The following is an 18,977-nucleotide window of genomic DNA, read 5'->3' on the forward strand; positions in this document are numbered from 1 at the left end:
CTTTTTCTTCATGGTTAAGTAATTATACCTTTCATCTGGTCCATAGAAAGGCAGGAATACACCCTGGACAGGTCGCCAGTCCATCACAGGGCACACACACCATTCACTCACACACTCATACCCATGGGCAATTTAGACTCTCCAATCAGCCTAACCTGCATGTCTTTGGACTGTGGGAGGAAACCGGAGTACCCGGAAGAAACCCACGCAAACATGGGGAGAACATGCAAACTCCACACAGAGAGGCACCGGCCGACTGGGATTCAAACCCAGGACCTCCTTGCTGTGAGGCAGCAGTGCTACCCACTGCACCATCTGTGCCGCCCAGTGTGAATATATGCAATAATAGAGGAAATCAGGAAATATTTGTACTGCACCATCCGTGCTGCCTTCAGGAAACCAAATGCCCATATTTTAATAAATACCAACCCCTCGTGTTGTAGGCTTTTGAAACCACAGAAAGTCCATAGGAATAGTTTCATTATATGTTGTATGGTACTACGGAGACCACGGAAGCCTGCAACCCTCCCGGACCATGATGTTTGTGGTACCCTACACCTACAGCATGTGCGTTGGTTAAACGAAATGAACGAAAGTAACACCACTTACAGGCTCGCACACCTGGAATCATCATCCTCGCTTACAGTAGTTTACCTGAAAAGAGTCTAAAAGGGTTTAGAAAAATGCGGGCACCAGTAGCACTGACATTGAAGGGAAGTCTCCAGCTCATGAACTTTCATACCGTAGTCCATATAACCACGGGTTGCAAAGTAAATTGTAATTTACAGTACATATTTAGTGAGAGAGAAAGCTCATATCTTCATTTATGTAGTAAACCCTTGTATCCACTTACACAGCCGTCAAAACACGACACCGATATGAAGTGCATAGGCCTACTGTAAAATCTGAGAAACAAGGGCACGTGTAGAAACGGCAGAAACACATAAAGTATCGGACTATACCACTGATATTGACATCCATTTGTAAGGTATTGGTAAATAAGTGGTCTAAGATCCTTATCACGCCTAGTTCCTACTTTTTTTAAATCGAATTATAACCTTGAGTGTGTATGAAACATAAAAAAACAATACAAAAAGATTACAATTTAGATCTGTTTTTCAAAAAGACAAACAAACACACGAAAAAAGAAAAACTACAACAAAAGATTAAATTGCCTACAATGGAAATGTATTATAGCCTATGCACGGGCTGAATTTGGCTACAAGTCCGCAGTAAGAGGATGCGCTGTTTTTGTGTGTTTTGGCAGAAACACGCAATCAAGGAAATGGGTAAAAGCAGGGCTACGTAGTATCTGAAACCTCACTTTCACTACTCTCCTCAAGTGCCAAGAAGGCTAGCAGTCATTGTTGCATATTTTTTGCGCTAGCACATTTTATTTCGCTGTCTATGTAGAGTATGTAATACCTGCATGATCAGTAGGCTAGATATGATGAAACTATGATTCTTTACACATTTCAACTGACGTGTATTTTGGGTAAGCACAATATCCGTTATACTTGCAGTTGGCCTATACAGGATTGTGCTGCTAGAATAAACACTTGGTTTGCCCTCGTCTGTAGGAAATAAAATGTTAAATTAACAGAAATAACTAGATATTACTGGCATTTATATAAAGTCGAAGGTTACTGATGTTAAACGTCATTGCATTAGCTATTGATTGTAGCTGGTTATGCGCTTGAATCGCTTGTTTTTTCATTCAGCATATGGTTAAACGACATCTTTATATTTTGCGGTATCATCATTATTACTGAACCTGCATGGCATTCTCTTCTAGCTCTAGGCCACTGCTGTACCAATCTGACGGTTCGACAAATACCAGAATCTGCATACTGGAAGGAGGGCGCGAGCGTCAACTTCAGCTGTACGTTTACTTTTAACGTCAACTCTTTCCTGGAGTTTTCTGTGGAATGGTACAAAAATGCTTCAATAATTTCATATAAACGCTACAATCTGTCCGAAAGGCAGGATTTTACCGATATCCTACCTTTACATTCGATCCAACGGAATCAGAGTGGAAAGTATTTTTGTAACGTGTCCATCATTTTACCCTGCATGGAACGGGGCAGTGGAAGTGGAACTAATCTCATTGTAGAAGGTAAGAAACATTGGATGTGGCAACATTTAAAGTAGCATCAACTCTGCATTAGCATAGCCTCCTTTTCAAGTAAGTGTTTTCTTTGAGGCAGAACAATTTTTTAACTTGCGTGGTTTGAGAGAGAAAATTCTCGGACAATTAAAGTGAAACCTCTCAGTGTTAGTGAAGTTTCAAAGTAGTTTATAGGCCTAGTGTCTGTACACATTTAACTATTAAAAATGGGGGCGGCATTGGTTCAGGCGGTAAGAGCAGTGGTCTGGCAGTAGGTTCTATCCCGCTCGGTGTGTTTTATTGAACCAGACCCCTAACGCCCAAATGCGCGTTGGTCTGTGAGTGTGTGTATGAATGGGTGAATGACAAGCGTCAATTGTACAGCGCTTTGGATAAAGGCGCTATATATAAATGCCAACCATTCAAATGTGAAAATGCTATTTTGATTAACGGTTTCGGATGGTTGCCTCCAGTTCTTGAACCCCCTGGTACTGTAAGGGAATCCTCCTCTTCAACTGTCGTTTGGACGTCACTGTTGCCTGCAGTTTTGGCAGTGGGACTATGCTGTGTGATCTACAGCAAACGTAAAGGTAAATATATATTACATTAATTTAGCAGATGCTCGCGATGTACAAATAAGTAGGCATATACTACATACATAGCCTACGGTTATTTGAGCAACATTCTACCTAACGTAGGCCAATAAGCGACATCATTGAACTATTAATTGTAAAGTTACTTATGCGAACCGAGAGCGACAATACAAATAATATGCCAGAAAAGAATATTCAAAATATGAAATCAGCCATAGGGTGATTATCGCCATGTCAGCTATTTAGCCATATCTGATTAAAAGTAGCCTACTTTAATTGTTCTACTATAATAATATTGGGGTCATTCCTTGATGTGTTGCAAACTATGTCCGAGCAATTTCACATTCCATAAAAAAATGAAAAAACATACTTAATGTCAGAATATTGGTGGATTCGTTTCTATTAACCTCTTTTAAGATTAGGAAATAGAAAAAAAAATGAAATCGTGAAATTCTGATATATATAATAGAGCTTTTTGTGTCACCACGTCATGAAAAACAGTGTGTCTGAAGCCTTTTGCAATATGATGCGAATTTAACCATCCATCCATCCATCCATTATCTGAACCCGCTTATCCTGAACAGGGTCACAGGGGGGCTGGAGCCTATCCCAGCATACATTGGGCGAAAGGCAGGAATACACCCGGGACGGGACGCAAGTCCATCACAGGGCACACACACCATTCACTCACACACTCACACACTCACACACTCATACCTACGGGCAATTTAGACTCTCCAATCAGCCTAACATGCATGTCTTTGGACTGTGGGAGGAAGAACATGCAAACTCCGCACAGAGAGGTCCCGGCCGATGGGGATTTGAACCCAGGACCTCCTTGCTGTTAAGCTTAACTTTCCTTAACTTTTCCCATTCATTCTCAACGGAAGTTCTTATCACTTCGGATGCGATATATTCTTGGCCGCACGTTGATATCGCGGCGCTGTTCCGAGAAAAACCAATGACGTCCTTACAGCGCCGATTCCTTAACTTTTCCCATTCATTTTCAACGGAAGTTCTTATCCACGGGCTCCTTTTGGTAAGTCTTATTTAGATAATTATTTTGGCATTAACGGGTCCTCGAATGATATTCATGTTGTTGAGGTATTCCCGATGTATTATTGTTATTTTGAATGTTCCAATTGTTCGTTTTTTTATGTGGGAAAATTACAGGTAAACGGGATAATGTCTCTGCATGTCTGCTTCTCAACGTCGTAGCCAGCTACATTAACATGCTATCACATTACGGTTTTAAAATATCACCGTCATTAATAGTATTGACAATTTGTATACACGTTTGATTCGTGAAGGTTTAGACATAAAATGTATTATTGTTGCTCGTATTTCACTGGCAATTGTTTCTTGACATTGGCCTAACTTACTGTCATTCAGACATCTTGGTATATGTTCCTTTATTTTCCATTAATATATTATTATTATTATTGTTGTTGTTGTTAACTTGCCCATATTATGTAGTTGCCCAGCTAAGTACTTAAATAATAGAGCAGTTTCCACAATTATTATATTATACAATATTTACACCCATGTTACCTTAAATTATATGAATGTACAGTAAATACATATACTTTTTGTTCTGTTTTTTCTTTGTTTAGTACAACAATGACTGTAATGCCAGGCAGTATAATTAGGCACACAGTATAATTAGTATAGGTCTCTTGGTTACTTTCATACATTTGATAACTAACGTTACTTTGATATCTCCAGGTGATCAGGATGTGGAGGCGTCTATATTTTCTCCCAGGTAGGCGCAGATGTACATCCGAAGAGGTCTGTGAAGTCCTTGGCAAAATCGGAACCATACCAGTACCTCAGGAGACCCAGCCTTCACCTTCCCTCCTGCCCTGGCTATTCCAACTGCCCCAGTCCCAAGCCCAGTCTCCTTTAATACCTATGCATATCCACCATGCTAATATTGTTACAAACAACAATATATAGTTATTCATTGATATTTTTGTTGCTGTTGTTGTGTTTATATGTTCATAAGAATTGTAATATGCAATGCCCTCCGTAATGCTTGGGATAAAAACATTAATTTAGCTCAGTACACCACAATTTTATATTCATAAACAAACGATTCAAAGTGCAAGTTCTCATATATGTTTGGGACATATTTATGTGATGTAAATTACAGTCATGTTTACTGCATATTTTCTGTCTGCATGACTGGTTGAAGTCTGTGACCCACTGAGACATGACTGTGGTCTTTTGTGGACAGTAGTCTCTGACACATCCACGCCTGCCTCCTGAACGGTGTTTCTGATCGGTTGGACACATGTTTGGGATTTTTCTTCATTATGATGAGAATTCTTCAGCTATCAGCTGTAGAGGTCTTACTTGGCTTGCCATGCCCTATGCCCCATTACATGTTCTCTCTCCTTAATGCTGTTCCAAACAGTTGATTTTGTTACACCTAAGGTTTGGCATAACAAAGCAGACATTACAGACTTTTTATTTTAATTTTTCAGTCTCATAATGGCTTCCTTGACATTCATTGGAATTTGGACATTCTGGCCCTCATGTTTAATGCCAACAATAATACAAACCAAAGGCAAGAAAAAGCTGAGAAAAATATGATGTTTATTGTTACTATATATAAAACACACTGTAATTTCAATATGGTGAAACCAAAGTCTGTAAACATGCCCTTCAATATTTCCTGAGAATATGCATTTTTGATTACAAATCTAAAATTGTGGAGAACAGAGCCAAATAAAAAAATGTCTTTGTCCTAAACATTACAGATGGCACTCTATATAACATTGTAATCTTTTTTTGTGTATGTAATAAATTGCAATCATTGATCTAATGTCAGTAGTGATGTAATGTCAGTTCTACATCTAATGTAGAACTTTCCACATATTGTTATACACTGCTATTTTCACATACATACTACTGTACTACTTTTATGTTGCCTCATTGTGTAAGTGTAAATATGTTTATACGGTTCTGTACTTTAATGAGCTATACCCTTCACCTCAGTTACATATTTTGCATGTTCTATTTGAAAATATACACTCACTTTATTGGGTATTTATTAGATGTATTAGGTCTTCTGCTGCTGTAGTCTATCCACTTAGAGGTTTGACGCATTGTGTGTTCAGAGATCTGTTCACTGATGTTATGTGCAGTTATTTGCATTACTGTCACCTCCCTGTCAGCTTAGACCAGTCTGTACCTTCTCCATTACCTCACTCATCCTCAAGCCATTTCCGTCTGCAGAACTGCCGATCACTGAATGTTTGTTTGTTTTTCGCACCATTCTGAGTAAACTCAAGAGACTGTTGTGGATGAAAATCCCAGGAGATCAGCAGTTACAGGAATACTCGTACCTTGCACCAACAATCATGCCACAGTCAAAATCACTATTGGTGGATATGAACATGAACTGGAGCTCCTGACCCATATCTGCATGATTTTATGCATTGCACTGCTGCCACGATTAGGTAATCGCATGACTAAGTAGGTGTACAGGTGTTCCTAATAAAGTTCTCAGTGAGTGGATATTTTGGCAATTGTCTGTATCTGTGTGCATGGATAGTAGACAAGTTGTAAATATTGTTCTCCTTCAGTTGCCATAAAAACTTTTACCCAATCCAACCAGCTGCCTGCCTTTCATTTTATTTCCTGCTTGATATTATTAATTTGAATGTAAAGTTTGTCAGGATTAGAAGATATTAAATGATGTACTTCATTATCTGTCACGACCTGGCTCATTGGCCGTGACAAAGAGGGAGACGCACACTGACGCATTTAAAAAACAAGGTCAAATTTATTTGAAATAACCAGTTAACAAAAATGTGTAGTGTGAAAGTCAGTTGCATCAGTAGTGTGAGTGAGTGGATGTGTGAAAAGTATGCTGAAGCAATGTTGTCTAATGCAAACCCAAAAAGAACCAACAGGTACGTGGGAAGAGAGTTCCCTCCTTCAGACAAGAGTCAGGTACATTTTAACATCTGGTCACAGGTGCTTCCAATTGCGCAAATGACCTGGTGCTCCGCCAACAAGGCACCTGTGAAGTAACGCCAGAATAAGTAGCACAGAGCAGGGGGCCGTAACGTATCCCTAATTTTAACAATTTGAAACAATAAAATTAAAAAATTAAAACATTTACAGAGTTACAATAACAGCCATTAAAAACAATGTACTTAAAACAAATTGCATATCCCATATTGTTCAGAGTGAACAGTGGGGGACAGAGCCAAATACCTTAATTGTATTTGAGATAACTATTAAGTAGAATGATGGCAGAAAGGATTTCCTATCCATAGTGAAATGGAGCTGGAGATCTAATGACACAACAAACATGATTATGGGACAATTCTACAAGGAAATAGTTTCCATTATTTATGTCATGGTTTGGCAAAGGGCGGATTCGAGCCGTAGTGACCATCGTAGAGCTCTACACCTACACACGGCTGGCCCCTTGCTGTGAGGCGGCAGTGCTACCCACTACACCATCCGTGCCGCCCGCAAATTTAACCACATAAATTAAAATTATAAATGACAATTGTCTGGTCAAAATAAAACCAAACACTGAAATTACTGTTTACTGATTATCTAGATTAGTTTGAATAATGATAAAAATAAAATAATCTTTTATTAGAAACTATTAGAAATAGTTAATATCTCTTTAAAAATAAGCAGGAAGAACTTCTAAACTACTTTCTGTTGGAAGTGATTGTACAAAGAAGCGGGAATTCTGACAGGTTTGACCTACAGTCCCCTCAGAAAGTATTGGAACAGCAAGGCCAATTCCTTTGTTCTTGTAAACTGAATACATTTGGGGTTGAGATAAAAATATGAACACGAGACAAGCGTTCAGAATTTTAGCTTTTGGTATTTACACATATATGTCTTAAATTATTTAGAACATAGCACCTTTGGTATCAGACCACCCAATTTTTAGGTTAGCAAAAGTATTGGAACAGATTATTTAAGTGAATGAAATAAATAACACTTAATATTTGGTAGCATATCCCTTGCTTGCAATAACTGCATCAAGCCTGCGAAACTTGTTCTTCTATGTGATGCTTTTCCAGACTTTTACTGCAGCCACTTTCAGTTATTGATTCCCTTCAATCTCCTCTTCAGGAGGTGAAATGCATGCTCAATTGTCTGGCAATTGACTTGGTCAGTCTCAAACCTTCAACCTTTTCTTCATAACAAAGTCCTTTGTTGTGTTGCTAGTGTTTTTTGGGTCATTGTCTTGCTGCGTGATGAAGTTCCTCCCAATTAGTTGGATGCATTTCTCTGTAAGTTAGCAGCAATGTTTTTTTAGACTTCTGAATTAATCCTGCTGCTACCATCATGAGTTATATCATCAATAAAGTTTAGTGAGCCCATCCAGAAGCAGCCATGCAAGCCCAAGCATGAGCTTGTATGTTTTGGATCATGAGCAGATCCCTTCTTTCTCCACACTTTGGCCTTTCCATCACTTTGGTAGAGGTTAATCGTGGTCTTATCAGACCATAAAACTTTGTTTCAGAACTTTTGTGGCTCATCTGCATACTTCTTTGCAAATTCTAATCTCGTCTTCCAATTCGTACTACTGATGAGGGTTTGCCTCTTGTGTTATAGGCTCTATATTGCTTCTCTCTAAGTTTTCTTCGAACAGTTGATTGAAATACCTTCACCCCTGCCCGGTGGAGATTGTTTGTGATGCCACTGACTGATGTTTCTATCATCAACGGCTATTGTTGACCTGTTCGATGTCTGTTGCTCAGTACGCCAGCAGTTTCTAGACATTCTAGGTTGTTGTACAAGCTGTTCCAAATGCTTCTGCAATGGACTTCCCCTCTTTTCTAAGCTTCAAAATGGCTTGCTTTTCTCCCAAAGACAGCTCTGATCTTCATATTGGTTTATCTTTTCTAACACAAATGCAGTCTTTACAGGCAAAACACAAGGCTAAAACCAAGAGTAGACATTCAGAACTATGTGTGGTTTAACCAATCAATCTATCAGGACACATCTGGGCAACAGTGAACACCTGTCAGTCACATGTTAACTTTTGCTCACCTAAAAATTGGGTGTTCTGATACAAAAGGTGTTTAACATATCTAGATACAAATACCAGGAAATAAAAGATGAAATTCAGATCTGTCATATAGCAGTCAATATGCGGATGCAGTCAATATGCGCCTTGTTTTCTTAATAAAAATGAAAAATAACGATATTCAGTTTAACTTTTAAAGTATATTTTGATGAGCCCCTCTAAATATTTAACTTGCTACAGTGCACAAATGCTATTGATACAGTATCTGACAATTTGATTCAATTATGATTAGAAAACACTCAAGATTACCCAATATTACTAATATTTCCTGATTTCCTCTATTATTGCATATATTCACACTGGGTGGCACGGATGGTGCAGTGGGTAGCACTGCCGCCTCACAGCAAGGAGGTCCTGGGTTCGAATCCCAGTCGGCCGGGGCCTCTCTGTGTGGAGTCTGCATGTTCTCCCCGTGTTTGCGTGGGTTTCTTCCGGGTCCTCCGGTTTCCTCCCACAGTCCAAAGACATGCAGGTTAGGCTGATTGGAGAGTCTAAATTGCCCGTAGGTGTGTGTGAGTGAATGGTGTGTGTGCCCTGCGATGGACTGGCGACGTGTCCAGGGTGTATTCCTGCCTTTCGCCCAATGTATGCTGGGATAGGCTCCAGCCCCCCTGCGACCCTGTTCAGGATAAGCGGGTTAATATAATGGATGGATGGATGGATGGATATTCACACTGAATAGTTTTAGATCTTTTGACAAAATGTAATATTAAGCATTTTCAGGGAAGTTGAGTAAACACCAAACACATTTTTATTAAATTGTGTAATTGATTTAATTACAAAAGTTATCAAACATCCATGTCACCCCTGTGGAAAAGTAATTGCCTCCTTAAATGTAGTAACTGGTTTCACCACCTTTAGCAGCAATAACTGCAACCAAACGCTTTCTATAATTTGATATCAGTCTTTCACATCACTGTGGAGGAATTTTAACCCACTCTTCTGCTTCAATAAAGACAAGTCGGTAGGTTTTTAGCATTCTCTTTTCATATTCTGCCACAGCATCTCTATTCGAGGCAAGTTAAGTTGACCACTCCAAAGCTTTAATTGTGATTCTTTTCAGTCAACTAGATGTGGACCTGCTCTTGTGTTTTGGATTATTGACAGGGTGGACAGCGACTTTCTGACAGGATGGATAGGGACTTTAAGGACAGATGCAAAATCCTTGATTTTATTATAAAAAATCTAACATATTATAAACACTTCAATTGAGAAATAACTTTAAATTTTAATTTTGCTTTTGCTTTTGTTGACTGACTGGCACAGGGTATATGGAATAATTGCTTTCATCCAAAGAATGGAAACTGTAAAATGTATTCAATTTGTCATGTTCTTGGATTTTTATGACCATAAAAGCCATATGGTTCTGCTTTACATCAAATCCGAATGGTTGAAATTCATCTTCTTCAAATATTTATTCCAGGCAATAAAAGAAACACTTCCACAGGACAGGAAACTGGTTGCCCGGTAAAGTTTTTCTGTGTTCTTTCATTAGCCTACCGAATACCATACATTTTTTAAAATGAAATGTAGGCTATTGTTTCTGTTACAAATTTCATGATGTACCAGTGAGTTAAGTCTTGGTGTAAAACTCACAGCATTAACTTGTAGAAATATGAATAAATTATTGAAACAGTAAATATTAAGCAATTCATACCTTTCAGACACCAGACCTTTCTGAGGTTGTTTATGCAAAGCCCAACTTTAGGAATTTTAAGGCTAGTGATGGAAGCAACAGCACTGAAGCACAGGTGAGTTCTAATTAAAAAATTATCCTGTTTTGTTATTATTCATAAAGGTTAGAGGGTGTGGTGATATAATACTTTGGTATAGAATAATTGCAATCAATAAATAATAACAAATACCATTTTGTGAGATAGGGCAGCTTAACCCAAACCTTTCTTTAGACAATGAAAATAGAGGCTAAATAATATATAGTGTCATTAAGTAAGGAGGTTTGTTTAAACCACAATTATTGAATTAATAGTCTTGACAGGCTTGGTTTTAGTTTTGACTTTACATTTCTACATTTGTGTCTGAGATTATAATCTGAAGTCAATATTGATTTTCATCTGGTATTTTAAACTCATTTTCAGTGCTCTAACAAGCCACAAGTTGGAAAGAGAACACTGGATTCAGGATGCATGAGACCTGCTGTTGTGGAAAATGTTTCATACAGTACACTGAAGCTTACTCCTCCAGACCTGTAAATCAGAGTTAATAATTTGTATTGAGTCATACATTTGCTCGTAAAAATTGTTTGGGTCTTTTATTATTGTATCATTACTTCAGCTGTAAGCCAAATATTATTTATTTCTCACATTTCCAAATAATGCTTTGCCAAGAGATCAAAGTTCTTTTGTTGCCATCAGAAATGATGTGATGTGATTTCCTTCAGTTGCTAAATGAAAAATAAAATTTAACAGTGAAAAATAGTATATTGTTTATATACTCAGTTTAAATATAGATGTTAGTACAATGCTAAATGTCTTGATGTAATAGTCGAAATATCTTTCCCGAAACAGCATTGGTAGCATTAGATTTAATTAAATAATCATTCTTACGAGGTCATTGAAGAATTAAAAGTTTATTTTGTATGCTGTCTGCTATATTAATTCGAAACAAATTTGAATATGGTTTGTTTTCACACGCATATGCACACACTCGTTCTAAATGGAGACATATGGCTTTTATTTCATGTGAACAGGGAAAGTGGTCTTCTGCGAAAGGCACAGTGCAGAACGTTCTCACAGCGGTGCGCGGCTCAGCTACGAGCCCCGGCTGCAGCGGTGAGAAACGCAGTTGAGGGTTTGTGTGGACCGAAGGTGCAGTAGACCCGTGGGAGGGTGTGAGACAGAGGGGCCGCTTTGGTTTACTGATACCCCCGCTTCAGAGACCAGAAGCTAGGTAAAAACCCACATTCGGTTTTTCCGCACTGTGCTAAGGCGCTGCATGCAGCTCATGGATGGTTTGTGTGTCCTTCCACGTTGCACTACAAAGAAGATGCACATCTCTGTATTTACCAAGAACAGGAACCCCCTACTGCAAACAGAATGGGCTTTATTGTCCGTTTAGAAAGGGTTGTCCTTCATGATGAGCATGTGTAAAATAGGATTGTGAAAAAACAGTTAAGGACGGTTTACTTTCAGTGATTTTCCATATTATTTTAAGTTTGGCATAGTTTGATTGGCCCAGACACCTTTTGTGTTTGATGAGGGATATTTTAAGGTATTTAGAGAGTTTTCTGATTAACCATCAGCTTTGAATGGCAGGCAGGAGTTCAACATAAATAACAGTTTGGTTTATTCATAATTATTAACATAAATATGTATGCACTTCCTTGAGGACTGTGGCCTCAGATTGCATGCACCATAAGAAATCTTTCCAAACAAAGACAACTCGATGTAGTTTTTGAACAACAATGAAGTGATATACATATGTTGAGCCTTTGGAGGCATAATGACACTGTACAACCGGCATTGGAGTTCTGTGAAGTGCATTTTCTTTCTTTAGACCACACATCCCCAAATGCCCTATAACTGCCATTACAGGCCTGCAGGTAAATAAATGTCCTTAATAGCTCACAAATAAAAAACACACTAAAGTGAAATAACAGTTAAAAAGCCCAGACACTGAACTTTGCCTCTTGGGTGGATGTTGGCATATCCACATATTGGTGGTAGACAGGAAGGAAGTAGTCATGTCAAGTAAACTTTCTTTTTTCACAGATCACAGTCTATCTCAGTACTATATTAACCATGTACTACAGTGGGAGTATATGTGGGGGTAAATGATGGATTGTCATGAGTATGAGGGGGTTTCTCTTAAGTGTGGGCAGGTGTGGCATTCTCCCTGTCATCATAACAGTTTTGCTATTAAAACAAAGCCACAACCACAGCCATTGGTGGAATGTTTTAAAATAATTTATTAGGAATTTTAAAATGAAGTTTCCAGAGGAGAAAAAACAAAAAGAGGAAGACAAAAAAAAACTTACAGTGTTGACTAAGACATCACCTCTCCTCATCAACATAGAGCCAGGTCCCTCCTCTCCACTCTCCATGGCTACTGTCACACACTCCTTACCACCCCCACCCCCATCACCCACCCCACCCAAAAACAATAAAACAAAACAAAACAAAAAAATCCCCCAAAAAAGTATGTTTTGAAAATGATTCAAAAACTACTCATCAGTCACAGGAATAATTTCAGCTTCATGTTAATATAATAAGTCTTAGAAATGAAAGAGTATTTTGAATGCCACAAAATTATCTTCGAATCTTATCACCATTACCATCATAATTATAAGAAGAAAATATAAAATATTGCTTTTTGTCTGTTAAATAGCTACAGTGTTTGTGTCACGCAGTAGTTTGGTTGAGTCTTAGACAGTGCAGGTGGGCATTGAAGCTTTGTGATTCTGGGAGCATGAGACAGAAGAGGCTGGCGGGTAGGAGATGTTCTAAAATGGAAGACCAGTTTGCAGCAGTGTGCTCTGAGGCAGTTTATCCCCAGTATATTTTAAGGCATTAATAAATGCAGATGTTGGTTAAGATGAGGGAAGATGCCCACAGAGGACCAAATGTTGTTTCTGCACCATTGCAATCCATGTAAAACATGCAGAACAGTTTTGAGCCAAACACAGGCTACGGATGCATTTTCCCCAAATTTCCCATGTAGCTTCTTAGCTTCTATCGAACCACATTGTACAAAAAGAGAGCTTCAATGACAGATCGAGATGGAATCAGAAACTCGTATGAATGATCTACAACTCATTCGCCAAATATAACCAAAATTCCAGCCTACAGAAGCAGTCATATATGCACACACACCAAGACACACACACACATGCACGCATGCACGCACACACGCACACACGTACACACACACACACACACACACACCGCCAAATAAGATCTGAAGAAGAAGAATTCAGCCAGAATAGAACCTTGATCAAACATTCTCCATAATCCCTTGCTTTTGGAAAATGTGTCCTTCATTTTTAAAGTCAGAGACAGTTCATTGGAACTGCATTTAAAAAGCAACTATTTTAAAAAAGAAGACTTTGCATAATGATGCCACAAAGTTTTTTTTTTCTTCTTTTTGCAAGACTCAAATAGAATATTTAGACCCCTCCCATCAAATACACCCACATTCCTCACCTAATCCTTCAGGCCCAATTGCATGAAGCACCTTAAGTTCATGTTCTCCATTGTTTTTCCCCCAGAAATGGGGGAGGGGGGGTATTGTGGTCAGAAATATCCCCACTGTACTCTGGTGATATAGGTTTACACGCTGAAGCACAACCTTATAGCCTCTTGACATTTACAGTAGTGTATTTCCAGTTTATTCCACCCTATAAGAACCATTAACTGCAGAATGCCAGTTCCAGATTTCACTAACCCCATTCCCTCAATACAGTAGTGGCGACCTTCCCGTGCCATCGAGAGAAATGTGTTTAAGGGTGTTTAAAATCACTGGTTTAATTTCTAATGTGCAAACTAGTATAAAAAGCAGCCAGAGACTGCTGGGGGAAATCACTTGTCCCCTACAAGAATGCTGTATAAAGCAGCTTAACACCACATAAGTCCTCATTAAGGAGAAAAATATTCAACAGCAGGGAATAAATCACATCTCCCACTGTAGAGAGAGTCACATCAGATTTTACCGGCAGAAGATCCTTGGTTCATACAATTTGTATCGATTACACAAAACAAGTAAGGGCTCTTTAAAGAGCTCTGTCATTCCAAGAGAATGAGTACACCCTTTGTTTCTGGACTGATGGTTGTGAAGAAGAACCTACGGGCGATAAAATCTGGAGTGATGCCATCTTTTTTCCTTCACCCGGTGACACTGATATTTAACACTTCAGGTATTCAACACTCAAGGTGATTTATCCAACTTTACAATAATTTTCCAAGAAATATAAATGTCCCTGCCCCCAAAATTGCCCCTTCCCTATTACAGCAAAAAAAAACCCCCAAAAGACTGAACTATATTTACAATATATTACAGGAAGAAACAAAACATTGTTTAAAACCAATTATGGAAAATAGGTTCTTGATTATGATTATTACTATTATTATTAATATTACAAATGTTCTTTTTTGTTTCAAAACTACCAAAATATACATCTTTCCTTTTGCATGTCTTTTTTGTAAAAAAATGTTCAATTAGAATTATTCTGTTTTCTTAAAATTACTTAAGAACCGAACACTGAGACACAAACATCCATGCACACAAACCAATCATTGCTTCCGTCCATGTACCATCATTTATGACTAGAGAAACATGTTATTCTTTTCTCAAACTATTTTCTTGCTCGCTCTCTCCCTCCCTCTGTAACACCATGACAATGGTTTTAATTTCTGACAAAAAGTATAATCCAAAGCAACAAAGACGACAAACAAAAAAATTAAATTAAATTAAAATTCCTCAAGAACAGTCAAGTAAATAAAACAAAACATAAGGAGCTAATGCACGGATGGTGCAGTGGGTAGCACTGCTGCCTCACAGCAAGGAGGTCCTGGGTTTGAATCCCAGTCGGCCGGTGCCTCTCTGTGTGGAGTTTGCATGTTCTCCCCATGTTTGCGTGGGTTTCTTCCGGGTACTCCGGTTTCCTCCCACAGTCCAAAGACATGCAGGTTAGGCTGATTGGAGAGTCTAAATTGCCCATAGGTATGAGTGTGTGAGTGAATGGTGCGTGTGCCCTGCGATGGACTGGCGACCTGTCCAGGGAGTATTCCTGCCTTTCGCCCAATGTATGCTGGGATAGGCTCCAGCCCCCCTGCGACCCTGTTCAGGATAAGCGGGTTAAGATAATGGATGGATGGATGGATCTGGTCCATAGAGATCCATATAGTACCTAGAGATGTGCGATTGCAGCAAATCAGTGCACCGGAAAACCTGAAATATCTCAGAAATTATGAGGAATATTGAAGAGCTGTGAACAAGCACACCATTCAGGACCGCGCTGGACATTTTTCAGTTGGTTTGGTGTCGGGTATTTGGATAACAATAGTGTGTTGCTTCGCAATCACACTAATAATTAGAAAGCAAAACCACATCAAAACATTGCGGATTTGAAATCCGAGGCATACTTTGAAGTCCATTTCCGTTTCGTGTTGTATCAGGAGTTAATATTAGACATAAAAAAGGTAATAATGTTTTAATAGAAAATCATTGATTTCTTTGAATGCACCCTGGGCAATACTAACACCAATTATGCTTCATTCTGGGTCTGGTGGACACAGTCATGTTTCACTCAGCTACTTAATAGAACAGTTGATAGAATTCCAGTAGGGAAAAAATTACTCTATTGTCATATGATTGCTTACAGATTATTTAGCTTTCCTTTTAATACTTAACCTTAAATACTCCCAAATGTGGTAATCTGCTAAGAAACAAAATGGAAAGTATCACAGCCTTCTGTGGGTTGAAATGTCTTTTTCACATTTCATACTTACAGTCTCGTTTCACTTTGCAGTGTGTGGTTGGTTCTGGAAAGGAACAGAGCACGAACAAGTGCACCTTTCTTTTGCATCGCTCTTCTTTCTCAATGCACGCTCAGACACTACCTTCCCAGCGGAGAGATTGAACAGTTACTCCGGACTCCAAGGATAGCAATGAATTGTTTGAAATTGCATACGAAGCTAGTTACATAGATGCAACATGATATGTATCAGCACTGTTTTCCTGTGTTAATTATCGAAATAGAATTACATACACTCAGTCATGCAAGACAGGAAAAGTAATTTCTTGCATTTTGAGCAGAAAGAAAGCTAGGTTGAAACGTTGATGGGGTGGGGTAATCTAAACCCAACACTAACCGTAACATTTTCCCTACTGCAGGGTGTGAATGTGTGCAATGCCTCCATTGGCCTCATTGTTTATTAATATCATAATTGCAAACACAATAATCTTACTGTGCAGAACCATGAATCTTGTTTCAGTCTTGTGTTTCAAGGGAAATTAGATGTATATTTAAAAGTATTCTAGAGCTTTTATACTTCCATAGAATTCAACACACTGCCAGGTCAGGGCAAATGGTGGTACTCTGACTCATAATCATCTGTTAAAAGCGGCTAAGGTGATGCCAGGGCTTAACCCACTGGCTAGTAGGTGTGCGCTGATTCCCCCAAATCTGTTCCTGAGAGATATTGGAGTCTGCCTGCCCCTGTCCTCCAGGAAGGGAAGCCACAAAAGCCCACAGTCATGAGTGATGTGAAACCACCCAGCCTGGGGAACAGCAGTGGGCCCCATCCTTTAGGCAGTCAGCCTGTCAGATGGGTGTGCTCCACTTCACGCTCTGAGACTCAGCACATCTCCTGTCATTATCTCCTGGCACCTGATCTCCGGGCTGCCTGCGGGACCCAATGCCATACTCGTGCTGCTACTGAAAAAAACTCACCCCGCTGTTCATGAGAAATGATTGCAATTATCAACCACAATCAGCAAGTATGTCAAGAGGGAAAGGAAAACAGAAAATAGCTGTTTTATTTAACCAGAGACTGCCCACTTCAAAAGAGGTGTGAGAGGACAGCAAGATAGCCAGCGTACAGGAATTTCCTTGTGAAAATAATGGTGCTAAAAGACACTAATTATTGTAATTATTTACTAATTGAGTAAAAGGTATTCAATAATCTTCAGAGGTGTTGCAGAATTCCTCCAACTGCATGGTAAGTGTGAAAGCCATGCTAAAATTTAAACAGCAAGGATAATTAACTAGTCATTTTGATTCTACATTTAAAATACAATAAATTAAAACAGCATGGGGTAGATGGAAAAGCATTAAACATTAATGTATTCCTCCTTGGTGGATGAAAATAATGTAACTGAACAAGCTTGACTGAGACTTTCATACAATATATTCCAAAAGTCTACTCGCGCACACACATGTACTTACACATGCACATGCACACACGTCAGTTGTTTTTCTCATTTCAGCATGTAATAATATTTCCTTTTGGCTAGATGCCCTATTTAGAAAGCCTATAATTATCTAGCATGATTAACAGCATGATTCTGTCTGCCACAAAGGTGCAAAGGACAGGAACAAAGGTGACACTTCACTGAAATTAAAAAGAGCGAACACAGTATAATGCAATATTTTCTCTTCCTTTTTTTGTATTAAATAAGATCTAGAAGAAATCACAATATTATGGTGCCATATGCTTGATATACACTCACTGAGCACTTTATTAGGTATTTATTAGACTTGTTTTTTTTTTTGCTTATTGGTCTTCAGCTGCTGTAGCCTATCCACTTAAGAGGCTTGATGTGTTGTGTGTTCATAGATGCTCTTCTGCACACCAATGTTGTAATGTGTGGTTATTTGCATTACTATCGCCTTCCTTTGACTAGTCTGGCCCTTCTCCTCTGACCTCTCTCATTAACAACGGGTTTTTGCCCGCAGAACAGCTGCTTGCTGGATGTTTTGTGTAAAAGTCCTTGGAGATCTGCAGTTTCTGAGATACTCAAACCACCCTGTCAGGCACCAACATCATTCCACGGTCAAAGTCACTTCGATCATTCTGACATTTGGTCTAAAAAACAGCTGAATCTCTTGACCATATCTGGATGGATTGGCTGATTAATTATTTGCATTAACAAGCTGGTGTACAGGTCTACATAATAAAGTGGTCACTGAGTGTATATCGCATAGAAATTGAGTGGATGCTTTGGCTTGGTCTGTACAGAGAACTGGGGTTATAGCACGGTTGGATGGAGGATAGCTAACGCCACAACATAGACACAAAATGGGAGTTCTTGTGAGGACATACCCACGAGTGCTGCGACTTTGGTAATGTTCTGTCCTTGGATATGGATGAATGAGACTTTTCATTTGGAGGCGTTGGAAATTCTGCGGATGGAATTGTGAGTTGCAGGGAAGGAGACATTTATTCATTGCACAGTGACCACAGTTCAAAAGATGGCAGTACATCGGCTCAGCAGAACATTTGAATAAACACCCCAGCAATAAAACCTCAGAGTGTTTTTCATTGTGAGTGAAATTCTTTTGACTGAGCATCAAAGCATTTATTCATATGCAGATCCATTGCCAGCACTGAGTGATGTGGCCCAGCCACCCCCTCCCAAATTCACCTACATGTGGCTCGCCTACTGTCTTAAAAACATTTGTATGAACACAATACACATCCAAAGTACAAACAAAATTAAAGAGGGCCTGTTTATAGGCACAAAACCT

General features: G+C 39.0%; 1 protein-coding gene across 1 annotated transcript; it reads left to right on the top strand.

The window, feature by feature from the left end:
* The first annotated feature begins 1,416 nt into the window (after positions 1–1,416).
* Positions 1,417–11,579, top strand: LOC133139941 (uncharacterized). The gene is made up of 6 exons (XM_061259433.1): positions 1,417–1,495; positions 1,796–2,116; positions 2,581–2,697; positions 10,197–10,240; positions 10,438–10,524; positions 11,481–11,579. The coding sequence occupies exons 1-6, from the start codon at positions 1,459–1,461 to the stop codon at positions 11,577–11,579; spliced, it is 705 nt and encodes a 234-aa protein (XP_061115417.1). The 5' UTR covers positions 1,417–1,458.
* The last annotated feature ends 7,398 nt before the right edge of the window (positions 11,580–18,977 follow it).

The sequence above is a fragment of the Conger conger genome, chromosome 11, assembly GCF_963514075.1.
Source record: "Conger conger chromosome 11, fConCon1.1, whole genome shotgun sequence".
NCBI lineage: Eukaryota > Metazoa > Chordata > Actinopteri > Anguilliformes > Congridae > Conger > Conger conger.